At 37.1% G+C, this 18,094-nt stretch overlaps 1 protein-coding gene across 2 annotated transcripts in view; it reads left to right on the top strand.

Moving 5' to 3' along the window:
- GLE1 (nucleoporin GLE1-like protein) overlaps nt 1–18,094 on the top strand; it is a 58,454-nt gene that overhangs the window by 37,864 nt on the left and 2,496 nt on the right. Inside the window, exon 12 of one of the 2 annotated variants that reach the window (XM_077356266.1) lies at nt 10,579–10,665. The exons of the other annotated variant lie outside the window; for it this stretch is intronic. Within the exon in view, the coding sequence (XP_077212381.1) occupies nt 10,579–10,665 (87 nt within the window). The remainder of the gene's footprint in view (nt 1–10,578; nt 10,666–18,094) is intronic. 2 annotated transcript variants of the gene reach the window in all.

Raw genomic sequence — 18,094 nt, 5'->3', positions numbered from 1 at the left:
TTTTTTTTGAAAATTGACTTTTATTACCAAATAACGGTACATGTAGTGTTTCATACAAGTGAGCGGAATTACATCCCATTGTTCCTCATGCCTCACAAGATGAGGTACAGTAAAAATAGACACAAATTTCAGCGATTCACCATCCTTGGCCAGACGGTCCACCGTCACGCTAGCAATTCTCCTCCTATGTTCAATTTGGGGTTAGATTTGAAGGACCAAGTCCGTAATTTCCGTAATAACGTGCTGAATTTTTCACGGTCCCTTCGATTGATTTGATATTGCATTCGCCGAATCACCCTCCACTTGAGATGGGTGCATTTCACACCAATCAGACCAGGGATTTGCTTCCTCTGCCTTCTGATGCTCGCCCTGTTGGATGTCGATGGGTGTTCTCTATTAAGTATTTGCCAGATGGTATTGTTGAGCGCTTGAAGACGTGATTAGTGGTAAAGGGTATACTGAAACTTTTGGTGTTGATTACACCGAGACATTCTCTCCTGTTGCAAAGATTTCATCATTTCGTGTGTTACTTTCTTTGGCCGTTAATCATGGTTAACCCCTCTATCAGTTAGATGTGAAGAATGCCTTTCTCCATGGCGACCTCACCGAGGAGGTGTAAATGGAGCAACCTCCAGGATATGTTGCTTAGGGGGAGATGTCCTTCTATGTGTGTCGCCTGTGGAAATCTTTCGATGGTTTAAAGCAATCTCCGCGAGCATTGTTTGGGAGGTTAAGTGAAGCTGTCATGCGTTTTGGCATGAAACAATGCGTCGTAGACCATTCAGTTTTCAGTCATCAGTTTGCAGCTGGTATATTGTTGATAGTATATGTTGATAACATTATCATCACTGGCAGTAATTCAGGAGGCATACAGAAATTGAAGAGCTTCTTGCAGAAAGAGTTCTCCACCAAGGATCTAGGTCGCTTAAGATACTTTCTTGAGATAGAGGTAGCATATTCTTCGCGAGGTCTCTCTCTATCACAAAGAAAGTACGTGGTTGATTTATTAGATGAGCCAGGAAATCTGGGAGTGAAACCTTCATCTGTACACATGGACCCTAATGTGAAGCTTATTCCAGAAGAGGGGGACTTGTTGAATGACCCAGCAGATATAGGAGACTAGTTGGTAAGCTCATATAACTCAAAATCCGCATCCAGACATCTCATATGTTGTAGGAGTAGTTAGTTAGTATATGAGCTTCCTACGTCTCTCTCACTAGGTTGTAGTAGTTCATATTCTCAAGTACTTGAAAGGCGCTCCAGGGAGAGGCATGTTGTTTAAAAGGCATGGTCATATGAGGATTGAAGGTTTTTCTGATGCAGATTGGGCTGGATCTCCAGCAGATAGGAGATCGACCACTGGGAACTGCACCTTTGTAGGAGGTAACTTGGTGTCCCGGCGAAGCAAGAAACAAGATTTCGTAGCCAAGTCCAGTGCTGAAGCTGAATACAGGGCCATGCACACACGAGTACTAGACTCATCTGGCTGCGTTCACTTTTGTCTGAGATTGGTATTGTTCCTTCTTCGCCTTCTCGTATTGTGATAACAAGGCTGCAATACATATTGCTACCAATTGAGTCTTCAATGAATGAACGAAACATATTGAGGTGGACTGCCATTTTATCCGTCAGAGAATCCAGAAGGGGGAGATATGCACAATTTTCACTTGATCTGTGGATCATCTGGCTGATATGTTTACAAAGTTGTTGAGTAAAGCTAAGTTAAGCGATATTTGTAACAAGCTAGGAATATATGATATATAAATTCTAGCTTGAGGGAGAGTGTTAGAATATGCAGAATGCCCAAGGGCATAGTCATCTTTGTTCCTTTTCTTCTCTCTTAATATAAATGCACAAGTGAGGGGGAGTTCTCTCTCCAACTCTCTCTTTTTCTCTCATTTCTTCTCCAACAGTATTAAAGTAAAAACTATTGTTACTGTTAAGAGATTTACACCAAGTTTCATTATAATTCCTTTAAGTGAGAGTACGTATTTCATGTTAATTAGACAGGGCACATTGTGGGTGGTCCTATTAATTATTCTTAACGTTTATAAAATGCTTCAATTCGTGGGGTTGGGGATTCAACCACCATGAAAGTTCTATTCACCTTTTGTTTTCTTCTTTCTCTTCTCTTCACAATCCTCTTTACACAAGATACGATCGTGATCTTCTAAATTTCAACATGGATTCAAATCATGATCTTAGGCGCATGTCATAGAACTCTAGCTCTCCACTCTGTTCCCTTCTTGTCTTATGGATCTTACCTTCTTCACTACCAGTGTCGTGGAGAGTTCAAACATAATTGCTTTCTCCGCCATCGGAGTCATGCATTGTGAATCTTATCTTCTCCATTGTCAGAATCATTGCAAGTGGCCTCAATCAAATTGCTGTCCAAAACCCTAATCTTACCATTCAAAAACCTTAAGATCCATCTTTCTACCACTCGAACACTCCAAAACCCAAACCCCACTATGTAAACTTTCAGTGATGTGTGCATGCCAGAATGTGCTAAGCAAGGGTGCCTAAAATGGACTAACTATGGAATCAGCTAAATAATTGTGCCCAAATTGGTTTAATCTGGGTGTCCGACACCCATGTTGATTTCTTGGGCTGGGTTGGGTACCCATTGGGTTTCTATATTTGAAATGGGTTGGATTTTGGTATTGTGCCCACCTTGCCTTTGGATTGGGTGGGGTCTAAAATTTTAGACTCGGGCTTTATTAGGTAATACCCCTAACTGCTGAAACCGAGCCCAACTTTCACCATATGCTCATTATTTAGCTATTTTTGGGGTTTGTGCTGAACCTTTTCACCCTGTTATTGTTTTTCCTTGTTTTAGGCATAAATGGTCATCCGTGTTGTTTGGATTCTTCTGAACGGGCTAAGTACCCGTGTCAGACATGTATCAGATTTCAATAATTCATTGTGACACTTCTAGATCTCTTTTATCTGTTTTTCTGAATACTACTGCCACAATTTTAAATTATTGCATGTTTTGAGTTTTATCCGTCCTAATAATAAGGTTTTATATAGAAATAAAACCTTTCATTTACTTAACAGATTAAAATTTTCGAGTTATAACCATAGTACGATGTAAAAAAATTAAAATTTAAGAAGTGATTAAAATATTATTGCGAATCTACATATCTCTCTTTGATGTCTACATATCTCTCTCTGATGTTTGCACAATCCAAAACTCGATACATGGTGTCGGATTCCGACACTCGGACTGATGTAAAATAGGTTACCAATTATTATTTTCTTTTATTTGTATTTGCCTTTTGTTTTAATGATTTTGTCATTCATTAAAATGGGGATTTGGTAGGCAATTTCACAAAAGCCAATAGAGTGGCTCACTTTTTTCAGGAGAGAACAGCCACCTACCAGCAAATTTCGGGAGAGAACAACCACCTGAACTGATCGATAATGAACTGATCGATCTTCCTTTATCGGGATCAGCTTTCACATGGTCTCGAGGAGAAAGTCGAAGCAGACTTGATCGATTCCTTATTTGTGCTGAGTGGATGGCTATGGTGTCGGATATCCTCCAAAAGGCTTTGATTCATTCGGTTTCAGATCATTCCCCTATTTTGCTTGATCCAAGGCTAGAATGTTGGGGCCCGACTCCTTTTAGATTTGAAATTGCTTGGTTAAATTATCCACAGATGGTAGAAAGGTTGGGAGAATGGTGGTCGTCTTATCATGTGGAAGGTCCAGCGGATGTGATAATAGGGAAGAAGCTCAAATTTGTGAAGAAGAACATTAAAGTGTGCGTGGGAGAAGAAAAAAAACAGATTTTAAACAGAAAATTAGTACTGGAAAATAGAATGGAGGAATTAAAAGCTCTAGAAGATAGTGGTTTGGGCGGGGAAGAGGAGTGGGAAGAATTGGGTAAACTTAATCAAGAACACCAGGCTTTTCTTCTACACGAGGAAATATCTTGGAGGCAGAAATCCCGAATTACATGGCTGAAGGAAGGAGACAAAAACACTGCATTTTTTCATGCTATGGCGAGTGCTAGAAGGAGAAGAAACAGAATTGAAGTCCTTAATGCTGGTAATGATTTGATCACAAATAAGGATGATATCTCTCAAACCTTTGTTGAATTCTTCTCATCCCTGTACACTTCTGAGAATTTATCTCGTCCAATTCCGGAGGATGCAGAGTTCAATAGTTTATCTTTAGAAGAGAGTTCTAATTTGAAAAGATCTTTTGAAGAGGATGAGGTGAAGGTTGCCCTTTTTTCTATGGAGAGAGATAAGGCTCCTGGTCCTTATGGTTTCTGCCTAGCTTTCTTCCAATCTTGTTGGTCTTATGTCAAATCCGACGTCCTTCGATTTTTCAAGGATTTTCATAGAGGTATTTCTCTTGATAAAGGATCAGGTGCCTCTTTTATCGCCTTGATCCCTAAAGTAGAGGGTGCTTCGAAAGTTTCAGATTTCAGACCTATTAGTTTGGTGGGTTGCTTATACAAAGTTTTGGTTGATCGTTTAAAAGTTGTTCTTCCTAGGGTGGTGTCCGATAATAGTCAAAGTGGTTTTGTATGCAACAGACAAATTCTTGACTGTTCCTTGATTGCGAATGAAGCAATCGATTACTTTTCGAGAAGTGGTGGAAAAGGAGTGGTTTGTAAGTTGGATATGGAGAAGGCATATGACAGAGTTGAATGGGACTGTTTAGATTATATCCTTGGGAGAATGGGTTTCAGAAGTATTTGGAGAGGTTGGATCCGAAATTGTGTCTTCGGCTTGGTTCTCTATATTGATTAATGGTTCTCCTAAAGGTTTGTTTAAATCATCTAGAGGCCTCAGGCAAGGTGATCCACTATCTCCTTTTCTTTTTGTTAAACTCTCAGTAAATTGATCCATAAAGGTTGCGAGAAAAGATTAATTGCAGGTTTTGAAGTTGGTAAGAATAAAGTGGAAGTGTCTATTTTGCAATTTGCAGATGACACCTTGCTTTTCTGTGTGCCGAAGAACAACAATCTTTTAAACCTCAAGGCGATCCTAAGATGCTATGAACTGATAACAGGGCAGAGGACAAATTTGTTAAAATCCAGAATATTTGCTATTAATATTTCTTCTGCAGAAATTGGTTTGTTTGCAGAAATCTTGGGGTGCAAGGTGGATTCTTTTCCATCTTCTTATTTTGGTCTTATCTTGGTCTGCCTTTGTGTAACGACCTGGCGTCCATTGCTTGAGGTCGCTACCAAAACCACGGAATTTTTTTTTTTTTTTTTTAAGAATAGATAACAAATAGCGGAAGCGATTAATTAAAACTAAATAAATTAAAACCTTCCCATCATCATTATTCTCGTAAACAACCAACAATAATAAAAAAAAATGTCTCCAAATTTGAGACCCACTAACATAATTAAACCCAAAGTCTGAATAATCAAAATAATAAATCCTAAATCCAACTAAACCAAAACCACGGAAGTGACCATGATGTCAATCCGCACTTTATGACTCTAGCACCCCAAATGCCCGCATTGGTCTCATCAAATGTCTTCATTAGCAAAAGCTCCCTCCTCTTCACCCACCATTCCTTGACGTTAGAACTTGGAAAATTCGAAGCCGCTTCTAACCAGAATCAGAGAAGCACAAATCCTGGGATCATGGAACCGCACACACAACTAAGCTTTTCATTAAATCGCTAAATCTCATCCCAAGTTAGGTTACACTTCCTAATTACACTTAGTTCTCTTTACTCCAATATTCTCAATTTATTTGAATGAGTGATTACTTATATTTAAGGTGTTAAATTAGCCATCGATTTCCGGCCCCTTACTACTTATATAACGATCATAGATATCAAAATAACTTGATATTAAAAACACTGATCGAACTAAAATATAAGAAATTTCTTTAACTTAATATGAAAGTACTGATTTAAAAAAAATTCTTATTAGAGGACATCTACCTGTTTATATATATATATATATATATATATATATATATATATATATAGAGAGAGAGAGAGAGAGAGAGAGAGAGAGAGAGAGAGAGAGAGAGAGAGAGAGAGAACGGTTCCTACACATGTGTAGATAAATTATCTACACACTAGCTTAAAATACAGTGGGGGCCACATTATTTGGGTGATCCAAACCATTCATTTTTAAGGCCCTCACATAGATAGGGTGTCCACAAAAAATCAGATCCATAGGATCATCCTAACCATTCGAACTGTGGAGGCAAAAAATGGACTAATTTGTGAAGGTTTAAAGACATCCATTTTACCTCCACAAATCGTAGGGTTGGGATGATCCTATGGATCTGATTTTTTGTAGACACCCTATCTATGTGAGGGCCTTTAAAATGGATGGCTTGGATCACCCAAACAATGTGGGCCCCCACTGTATTTTAAGCTAGTGTGTAGAGAACTCTCTACACATATGTGTAGGAACCATTTTCTCATATATATATATATATATATTTATATTTATCATAACAAAATTTCCAATAATTTATACGTATAATAGTACTGTCCTAAGGTACTATAAGATTTTCTTAAAAAAATTTGCACTAGATAACATTTAGTATTCTAGAGAAAATGATAAAGTTCATCGTATGATGTTGACATGAATAATATAAAGTTTCTATGTACCTATTTTCTACACAATAATACTGCCACGTAGAAAAATTTCAAAGTTAATATATATTGCTGACTAAACGGATTGAAAATAAAATCCTACGTTATATGCACGTTTATGTAGATACAGTGCTAACTTATAATACAAAATCACTTGATGTACATAAAGTATTAAAATTTCAGTTGAAAGCATAGTTATAAGGAGATATCAGTTAAATGAAATTTTGTTTGGCATAAAAGTATCGATTAACTTACGAACTCATTTTACATGGACGAAGTACAATTTTGATAATTAAAATCTTTTCCTTGTACCTATCTAATACATGTGGTATAAAAACAAAACAAAATAATATTTAATTTCTCTTGAACACTAATTTATTTGCCAAATGTATATATAAGGTTCTGTTCCGAAAACAAAATTATTTATAACTCCAAGAGATATCATAATTGTATAGAATATGGGCTTTGAAAGAGGTTTTAGAAATCCAATCATTTTTTTTTATAAGCCTATTCGGAGAAAAGAAATGATTAGTTTACTGAGCACTTACTTGTAATCAAATGAATCAAGATGAACCTCTCTTCTCCTTTTTCTTTTAATTGTCGACCACCTCTCTCTGTCTCTCTCAAAAATATTGTTGGGGATAGAAAAAGAAGCAATACACGATCATAAGAGGGACAGAAAGAGAGGAAGGCTTCCTAATTTATAAATTGGATTCCTACCCAAGAAATCCCTATTTACATAAGTTTTCTATTTTTATTTACCATGCTTCCAATTGATCCACCAAGAAGATTAAAAGGTTAACAAAATAAAAATCTTTGATTGCAAGATTGAAGGTGGCCCACATAATATTTTAAGGAAGTATGGGGAGGCACAAGCGCACACGTCCCTACTTGGGATAGTATGCACGCCCAAAATTGTTTGTAGAGATTTGTAAATCTCCACTTTTACCATCTTCCTTTAATTCTTCTTATTAACCTTCCTTCTTTATAAGATTAGATCTTCTAATCCCCCTTTTTTTTTTAACCTTTGCACAAGCAATTTAATTACCTAATTTTATATAACTAGGGGCCACAAGGGACGCCCAAAATGGGGAATTTAATTGCCGTTCCCACTCCAATTTGGAGTGGGCTGCAATTAATTAGGAGAAAAAGGAGGGACGTCCCATGATATTTGGAAATTAGTAATATTTTCCCAATACTAGAGGCCTAAGAATTTTGGCTAAGATTTGATTTGCTATTTTTAAGGGATTGAATTATGGCAAACTTTTTGAGGCCTCCAATCATAAAAGTTATTTCTCAACTTAACTTTATATGCCAAGAATGCCCCTTCCCTTATGCCTAGTGTAAAAATCTTGCTTGAGCATTCTTGACACACCCACTTTAATTTAAATTTGGGGTGGAAATATCAATTTTTTTGTTTTACAAGACATAAACAAGGGGTCTTTTAAGAAGGGATATGGTTTACACGGTTAAATTGTAGGGTCCCACCAAAAATCAAAAATTAAAGTCTCCACTGACTTTGTATAAAGTGCCAAAAATACCCCTTGAAACCCTTTTAATGAAACATATTAAATCGGATCAGATTGGAAACTTAGAAGAGAAAATTAGTTTCAAGGGGGGGGGGGGGGGGGATTAACTTTGAATAAATCGGTTCTTGCTAACATCCCAGTTTATTTTCTATCTTTATTCAGGTGCCCGGCTAGTGTGGTTTTGAGGATTGAGAAAATCCAGCGTAGATTCCTTTGGGGCGGATCAAATCATGGGGGTGGAATTGCTTTAGTAAAATGGGATAAAGTTTGCCTTCCTCATAAAAATGGAGTCCTGGGTATTCGCAGAATTAAGCAATTCAACCTCGCTCTCATGAGCAAATAGTTGTGGAGATTTGGAGAAGAGAGGTCTGCTTTTTGGGTGAGAGTTATTGGGAGTAAATATGGTTTTCTCTCCGGAAATTGGGAGTCAGATGATCGGTTTGAAAAGAAAGGTACAACTACTTGGAGGGATATTATTATTTTGAACCATGAATTCAGAAAAAGGGTGTTGCTTCAAAGTCTATTCTGAAAATCGGATCAGATTTTGGATTGATGCTTGGTGTTCAAAAGACCATATGAATATTATTTTCCCTGATCTTTTTATTATAGCTGCGGAAAAGAATGTTCTTGTCTACGACTACTTCGAAAGAGTGGATCAGAAAGTGGTGTGGTGTCCAAAATTTAGCAAGAATTTTTTCGAAAAAGAATTATCTTTTCTCATAATTACTTGATTTAATTGAAAAATGCTTTATAAAGAAGTCTGGTTCGGATAAAAGAATTTGGATGTTGGATTCATCCGGATTCTTCTTGGTTAAGTCATTTTATGATCGGGGTGCTATTGGCTCTGAGGAATCCTTATCGGCAAATGTTTGGAATTTCCATTGCCCTCCAAGAGTAAGTTTCTTTGGGGGTCTGTTAGTTGCCGTCGCATTCAGACTATTGAATTCTTAAGAAAAAGAGGTATGTGGCTAGTTGATCATTGTTCTTTATGCTTAAAGGATGGAGAATCAATTGATCATATATTCATTCATTGTAGTTATGTTCGCTAAGTTTGGGGTTTGATTTTGGTGAGATTCGGTATTCGGTGGGTTTTTCCGTACTCTACTGATCAAGTTCTTGAAAGCTGGGATTTTGTTCCTTGGAAGAAAAAAATGCAAGGTTCTTTGGAAAATTTGTTTATTGGCTGTCTGGTGGTCCATTTGGAAAGAGCGTAACGAGAGAATCTTTAATGGAAAGGCAAAATCTTCCTATGGTCTATATTTGAAGATTATTGCCCTGGCTATTCACTGGGCGAAAAGTTCTCCTCTCTTCTGTACGGTTTCTGCCTATGATTTGTGGGAGGGTTGGCAGATCATATGCAATGAGGCGTCTTCCAAATCAAAGGCGATTCAAAAGTGGGCTCTTCCTCCTGTTGGTCTTTTCAAGCTTAATTTTGATGGTGCTTCTTTTGAGAATCCGGGTGTAGCTGAAATTGGTGGTCTTCTTAGGAATGATAGAGGTGAAGTGGTTTGTGCTTTTTCCGGTCCAATCGGTATAAGCGATTCTTCTGAAGCGGAAGTAATAGTGGCTTATTCCGGAATATTACATTTAGATAAACTCATCCTGGACAAGGTGATAGTAGAAGGGGACTCGGCAAATGTGGTAAAGTGGCTTTCGGGTTTTGCTCCGCCGCTGCGGAGATTCCTCAGTCTTATGGATGAGATCTCTGATTATGTTTCTGATTTGGCTGCAGTTTTCTCACATATTCGGAGATCGGCAAATGACGAATCTGATTCCCTTGCCAAATCTGGGGTTAGCAGGGCTAGTTTAGAGTGGTTTGATTATCTCCCTCCGTAAATTGTATTTTCGTTTTCATTTTCTTTGTATTTTGTGAACCTTCTCGGTTCCTTCCTTCAATATATTAATATTTCAAAAAAAAAGAACAGCTACCTGAAATTACAAAATATCCATCATATCCACCCACATGTCAACGACTCCAATCTTTGTATCACATGGATATGGGTCACTTCCCACTCCATTGATATAGTAGAAAAGATAGAAAAGTGAAATTCTCGACAATTTATATGATGTTAAATTATTTATTATAACTATTTTTTAAATATATCATGTTCTAAATTCTTTGTTACCATTCTAAGAGTCTTCTAATTCTGTGCATGATTCTTTTTCCAAAAGAGCTCAAGTTTAGTTTTCTTCAGACTACCCAAATGGGTAGTTCACCCTGATCAACACCCATACACTTGGCATTTGTCGCTGATTGGAACCTGTGTTTCAAAACTCGGTCTCGGAATGTAATACATTTATATACCGACTATCTCATTCTTTATCTGTTTTGCTGTCTTATGGTGTCATTATACAGATGTAATGCATCTCCTTTATTGAGTTTTACTAACTAACTTGCCTTTTCTCGTGATAACAAAATAATCGATTCCAGTTTGTTTTACCCAATTTGATATTGTAGGTTGTCTCCCTATGCGAAGACTCAAATGTAGACACTACTAGTGTTGCATTTGCTCGTGGCCGTTTCATTGCCCATGTTACTTCACAGGCACGCTTCCTATTCCTAACTCTGTGTCACATTATCTGTATAACATTTTGTGTTAATTTTACTAGAGCTATTATATTGTATACTTATCTTTCTTTAATGGGCGGAACTATCCGAAGCCTAATTTTTTTTGGTAAGGATCTAGTTATGCCTGATGCTTGTAGTCTTGAATATCACACTTGTTCTTAGCCTGGTGAAAGAAATATACCTCATCCTGAGTGGGATGGCAGTTACGTGCATAACCATGACACGTTCATTTTCTGTGGAGCAATTAGGAATGTATTTGCCATTTTATCATTATGACTGAAGGTTCCAAACTTTTGTTGAAACTGTGTGATAAGAAGATTTTCATTATTATATCATACAAACCTTATTTGGTGAACCATGTCTTGTTATAGATAAATGACAATTATGTAAAGCAATGCTTCAGTGAAAACTTTTGTCCCGAATGACGGTTATGTCCCAAAGTGCCATTCTGTGGGATTAAGTGTAAAATAGGGCAGACTCTTATGTAAGACAGGGCCACCATAAAAGATGGAGAGATGATCTTAACATGATAGGGATGAGGGCTTGCTCTACACCACATACGTGCATACAATGACCTCACTACTTGTCAGAATGTTAGGTGATTGGCGAAGATCTTGCCACTTCTTTTAGGAGACTGCCCATGTTTACAAGCAACGAAAAGCCATACACCTCAGTATATTATTGACCGAAGGCCAGGGGTAGTTTCTTAGGTTTGATTGCAACAATTCTAGTGAGTTTTGGCCACCAAGATAGAGTAGTAATGGGAGCAACCTGAGACTTGTGTGGCTGAACAGAGCCAAAATATATGCATTCTAAAATGCCCCTAAGTAATTGGCAATTTACATTATAAGCCAGGACGAGTAATATTTGTCATTTTTGCTTCTCCTTGACCTACCATGGATTAAGGGCGAGAGGCTCATCCATTTCTGCAGATAACATATTAGGGAACCAAAGCAATGCAATGCGAGCAATCGTGGGAAGCTGATGCCCACAAACCTGCAACAATACTTGAGTTATTCAGCAATTCCATATCACACTAGTCAATCTAGGGTCTGCTTCCGTGCATTCCCTTACACATTAGTGCCAACTATTCCAAATGATGGGAATGTTACAAAGTTAAGCCATAACATTATCAACTGATGGAGGATATCCTATTATCATATTAAACCAATGGTCTCAGAGACAAAACATTAGAGTAGTCAATTTTTTGAAAATCGGAATCGAATCGTAAATCGTAATCGGGGTCGAATTGTATCGGATTGTAAATCGTATCGTAAATCGTAAGATTCATTCAAAAATATAAAAAATATGTATAATAAAAAATTGTAAATAAATTAAAGAATAAAAATAGCCAATTATTCATTTTTCATCCAAATTCATTAATTCATACAGAAACTACCATGATTAGCATTCAATATCGTAATACAAATTGTTTGCTGACAAACTTGACACATACTAATCATCTAATTCTCATCCAAAACCATGTATCTTGGTTAATAATCTTTAAAAAGAGACACAAGATCATATCAATTCTCAGAGTCTCAAACATCAAATGACAAATATCTATCATAAAAGACGAGAATCGATGTTGTCTTTATTACGGTAGTCTCCCACCTCGATGTGAGTGTAATGCCTTCAACGAATGCTTTGCTCGACTGGTTCGATTCGTTCAATGTCCTACTCCTCCTCTGTCTTCTTCCTTCTAATGAGAGGGATTTCAAAGGCTTCTTGTAATGTGGAAAGGAAATGAGGTCTTTTGAAAGAGAGACATATTTTCTTTTATACAAAACTTAATTTGGATAAATCGCATTAATCATATGAATCGTACGATTTACTATCGAATCGTAAGATTCATACAAATTAAGATTCAATCATGGGATTCAAATCGTTTTGCCTAAGAATCGTAAATCGAATAGTAAATCGAACCGTAAATCATAAGATTTTCAAAACAATGAGAGCAGTAATGGGAGCAACTTGAGACTTGTGTGGCTGAACAGAGCCAAAATATATGCATTCTAAAATGCCCCTAAGTAACTGGCAATTTACATTATAAGCCAGGACGAGTAATATTTGTCATTTTTGCTTCTCCTTTACCTACCATGGATTAAGGGCGAGAGGTTCATCCATTTCTGCAGACAACATATTAGGGAACCAAAGCAATGCAATGCGAGCAATCGTGGGAAGCTGATGCCCACAAACCTGCAACAATACTAGAGTTATTCAGCAATTCCATATCACATTAGTCAATCTAGGGTCTGCTTCCGTGCATTCCCTTACACATTAGTGCCAACTATTCCAAATGATGGGAATGTTACAAAGTTAAGCCATAACATTATCAACTGAAATGCCATAAAAAAAACATTATCAACTTATGGAGGATATCCTATTATCATATTAAACCAATGGTCTCAGAGACCTATGATGGCATGAAAAGAATGCCACAAGAAATTCCTTTTTAATACACAAACTCCTAGATGTTCCGTTGAGCTACACCCGATGAGTGTCTTGAGGTTGTCTTATGTTGTCTTATGTTCTTTGGCAGTTCTCAGTGTTGTTTTTTTCTGAACTACAAGATGTGTTGGGAAGCTGATGCCCACAAACCTGCAACAATACTTGAGTTATTCAGCAATTCCATATCACATTAGTCAATCTAGGGTCTGCTTCCGTGCATCCCTTACACATTAGTACCAACTATTAAAAATGATGGGAATGTTACAAAGTTAAGCCATAACATTATCAACTGAAATGCCATTAAAAAACATTATCTACTGATGTAGGATACCCTATTATCATATTAAACCAATGGTCTCAGAGACATGATGGCATGAAAAGAATGCCACAAGAAATTCCTTTTCAACACACAAACTCCTAGATGTTCTGTTGAGCTACACCTGATGAGTGTCTTGAGGTTGTCTTACGTTCTTTGGCAGTTCTCAGTTTTGTTTCTTTCTGAACTACAAGATGTGTGTTTGAATATTGTACTCATAAGTTACATATATTTGATCACTTCTCGACATTTAGTCCCTGATTTACTTCTTTGCCTGATCAGTGATCCTTTGGTACATGCACATCAAGGAGTACTCAAACCTATTTGAAAAAAAAAAACTCAACTTTCAATGCTGTAGTAATAGAAGTTACCATGTCACTGTGGGAATGCCGACCAATGCTGCTCCTATGCATGTAATAGGCAACATTCCCCCGTCTATGTAAATTTATCAATACTTCTGATCAAGAGGTAATAGAAAAAGGACAATGCAATAATAGATGATCTAATGATTCCTCCTCCCTTCTACATAGCACACACCAACTTGCTAGCCGAAACTTTCTTTTTTCTTTTATGCGGTTGCATGTGTTCATGCTTTTATGAACTGCAGTCCATGCAAAAGCCACTAGCCTTGGAGGGGGTAATGGAGTTTCCATATTTTGGCCCGGATTGAGGCAGCCCTGCATCCATCATTCAACCTGTAAAAAAAGATTTGACCGAAAAATCACCTTGGGAGTCAGGGATCCAAACACTAAGGTCAAGCTCAAAAGGGGAACAATAATAAGAGTTTAAGTGGCCAAGAAAGGGATGAGAAGCTAACAATTTCATTATCTTCAAGGTCTCTCCTAAGTCTAATATCCCATAATCCCCTCCCATTTTCCTCACCCCTCAACAAATAATTACTAACTCTAGACTCTCTATTGATCGCTAGACGGAATAGATTCGGAAATGCATGGCACAAACAAGACTCCCCGACCCAAAGATCCACCCAAAAACGAACCTTATCTACCATTCCCACTCTAAATCTAACAAGAGACTCAAACTGGACACGAGGGACACAAATAGACTTCCCATGCACCTTAACATTTACCAATAACCGGGTTCCTAGCATCCCAATCCCCCACCGTCTCCCATATTTATCCCTAATGATACAGTGCCAAAGTGCTTCCTTTTCCACCTGAAATCTCCACAACCATTTGCCAAGCATTTATTTCGTAATTTTGATTTTTCCTATCCCCAAACCTCCATGCTTCTTTAGTTTGCATACCTTTTTCTGATTCATTAGATGCTTTAGCCTTTTGCTATTTTCATCTCCATCCTAAAGAAAGTCTCTTTGCGACTTTCAATTCATTTTGTCACTTCTACCGTACTGCATAGAGAGACATAAAATATGCTAGCATATTAGATAAAGTCGCTTTGATCAAAGTGATCATTCCACCAATAGAGATATATTTCTTCTTCCAGGTTGCTTATTTTCTTTCGATTCTCTTCACCACCGGGTCACATTGAGAGCCTTTGGAATGTCTTAGGCTAAGGAGAGGCCAAGATAGGTTATAGGAGGAAGTGTCTCTTCCCTACAACCCAGACTCTCAGCATACACTTTCACCATATACGGCTCAACATTGATGCCCGCAATTGCACTTTTAGAAAAGTTTATTTTTAACTCAGATGCCATCTTGAACCACCTAAACAACCTTTTGAAATTTGCAATAGCCGGCTCACCTTCCTCCATGAAGATTGATGTGTCATCGGCAAATTGAAGGTGAGTGACTGTTGGGGACCTTCTACTCGGCTTTAGGCCCTTAAAGTACCCTTTAATCTCCGCTTTGGAAATTAATAAGCTTAATGTTTCCACAGCCATGTTGGTATGGTGATGAGGGATCACCATGCCTCAAAGCCCAGTAGCTCCCAAAGAATCCAATTGGGGAACCATCAAAGAGTATGGAAAAAAATGCCGTTGACGTGCAAGAAGACACCCATCTTGTCTATTTAGTGCCAAATCCCATCTTTTTCTTGAATGAGATCAAGTACCCTCAAATCTACGTGATCATATGCTTTTTCCAGATCTATTTTGGCAACGATTCCTTTGTCTACTTCCCTCTTCAAAGTATCCAGAATTACATTTGCAATGACTATGCCATCCAAGACTTGCCTATCATTGACAAAGTCCCCTTGGAACTTCGAAATGATGTCACCCATGATTCTTGTTAATCTTCAAGCTAATACCTTAGCCAAGAGTTTGTACAAGCTGTTTACTAGCCAAAAGTTTCCTCTCTCCTTAGCATCTCGTCATATTCCTCCATAAGAGCCACTCTTTCCACTTTATCTTCCACCTCAATTTGTGCCTACTCTTCTTTCCTTTCCAGGTGATTCAATGCCAACAATATCTCTTCTTTTCTACCTTTCAAAAAAAAAAAAAAAAACTCTTCTTTTCTAAATTTCTTTCTTTCGTCCTCCCTCTTCTGCCATTCCCTGATTTTCAGCTTAAGGGCGTTTAGTTTTCTACAAAAAATGAATCCTTTCCACCCATCTTCATGTACTTCATTCCACAATTCTTTAATTTTTCCATCAAAGCTAGGAGTTTCACATTGAAGGGCCCCGGTCCGCCACAAAAATCGGTCAATTCCAGAAGAATTGGATTATGATCCAAAATAGGTCTTGGAAGGGCCTTTGATAGATGAGAGGGATTGATTCTTCCCACTCTTTTGAGATAAGAACCCGATCTAATCTGCTCAAGACCAGATGGTCTTGATTATTTGACCATGTATATATATCTTGCACCTTCCAATGGTAGATCAATCAACTGACACCCTTGAATTAAATTAGAGAGATTTCTCATAATAGTGGTGATTCTTCCTTGCCTATTCTTTGTCCACTACATTTGGTAGAGTTATTGTTTGTCCTTTCTCTTCAACTCTTCTTTTTCACTATCTTCACATGGTTTTAAATTTTCACTGAAACCAACGCGAAATGACCGAAATGTTTCCGTTTCCATCCCCACTGAAATACATATCAAAGCCGAGCCTTATACCGAAACCGAAATTGTAAATGTCTTAGTGGTATATAATATCCTTCTCAACTCAACTCAATTCAACTCAACTAAGCCTTTGTCCCAAACTAGTTGGTGTTGTGTTACAAAAATCGTAAATGTATTATTAGCATACAATAATATCCTTATGTGTTACATAGTTATATTTATATGAATTGCACGTGAAATGTGATGTATGTATTATATATAAATATTTATATGAATTACATGTGAATGTGGTATGTACTGAATTATCAGACATCCGTGACAACGCATGTCACTAGGTGTTCGATATTGTTAAACCATTATAGATGGAAGTCTTGCTTATGTGATGGTTTTTAAGTGTGTATTTGTGCTTATTCTTGGATTTCCTGAAGTTTCATTTTAAAATTCCATCATTAGTATATGTTTTCATATGTTTCCATGATCTTACAGGATTTACACCAAAATTTCCAATCGAAACTGGAACGTTTCCTTTTCTGTGACAACCAATACTGAATCCAAAACTGAAATTTAAACCTTGGTCTTGTGTTCTTCATGTTCCTAACTTTCCTTCCGACTTTTTATTTATAACTAAACTAGGCAAGTCTCTTCAGTCTTCTGTAATCTTTATCCTTCTGTTTTTTAAGGATCTAAATAGAAATAGAAAAATACCTGAAATTTAAAACCTTGATCTTCAGTTCTTCATGTTCCTGACTTTCCTTCCGACTTGTTATTTATAACCACGGTTTTAAATTTCGACCGAAATCCGGTGGAGACCGACACCGAAATGGCGAAAAACCGAAACAGTATTTTATTTCGGCCGAAATTTCGTTTTTTTCTAAAATTTCACCCAAAAAATCATGTTTCTTTTAATTAATTTAATATCTCACCGAAATTTAATATTGAAAAAAATAATCATTTCGTTAGAGTACCAGATTTCGACCGAAATTTCAAATTTTCAGGGGTCCGAAACCGGTACTGAAACCGAAATTTTAAACCATGTTTATAACTATAAGTAAACTATCCAAGTCTCTTCAGTCTTTTGTAACCTTTATCCTTCTATTGTTTGAAGGATCTAGAGAGATAGGAAAACAGCTAGATGAATTAGGTGGGACAAGCTTTATTATATGGATCCTGGACTTCATGGTGTTGTTCTACATTCAATATCCTCTCCACACATCTAGCATTTTCAGTTAGTTCATTCATTTCTGATTAGATTCGGATCTTCTTTTTTTCTTTTTTGAAAAATTGATTGGGATCCTTAATTCTTTCTTTTCAGTTCATGTCTTGTTTAGAGTGTGGGGCTTATGAGTTAAACAAGGATCACAGGCCACATTTTATTCTAGAAATGATGAAGGAGAGAGATACTTTTTCTGTCGCTCATTTTGATATTCGTGGTCCAACTAGATAAAAGTCCTTGTCTGTACATTAAACTTTGTGATACCTGTTGATGATTTTTATAGAATGACATGGTTATGTATGATGGAAAGATTTGAAATCTTTTCCATTTTAAAGTTGTTTCATGTTAAAGTTTAGAATTAGTTTGGTGAAAATATTCGTGTACTATGATCTGATAATGTTAAAGAATTTTTGTTACATGAGTTCTAATATTATCTTCGTAATTATGAAAT

The sequence above is a fragment of the Tasmannia lanceolata genome, unplaced genomic scaffold (genome assembly GCF_043159265.1).
Source record: "Tasmannia lanceolata isolate RefF3 unplaced genomic scaffold, GAP_Taslan_0.1 ptg000015l, whole genome shotgun sequence".
Taxonomy (NCBI): Eukaryota; Viridiplantae; Streptophyta; class Magnoliopsida; order Canellales; family Winteraceae; genus Tasmannia; species Tasmannia lanceolata.
The sequence above is the reverse complement of the archived record's forward strand: the minus strand, read 5'-3'. Positions and strand labels throughout refer to the sequence as shown.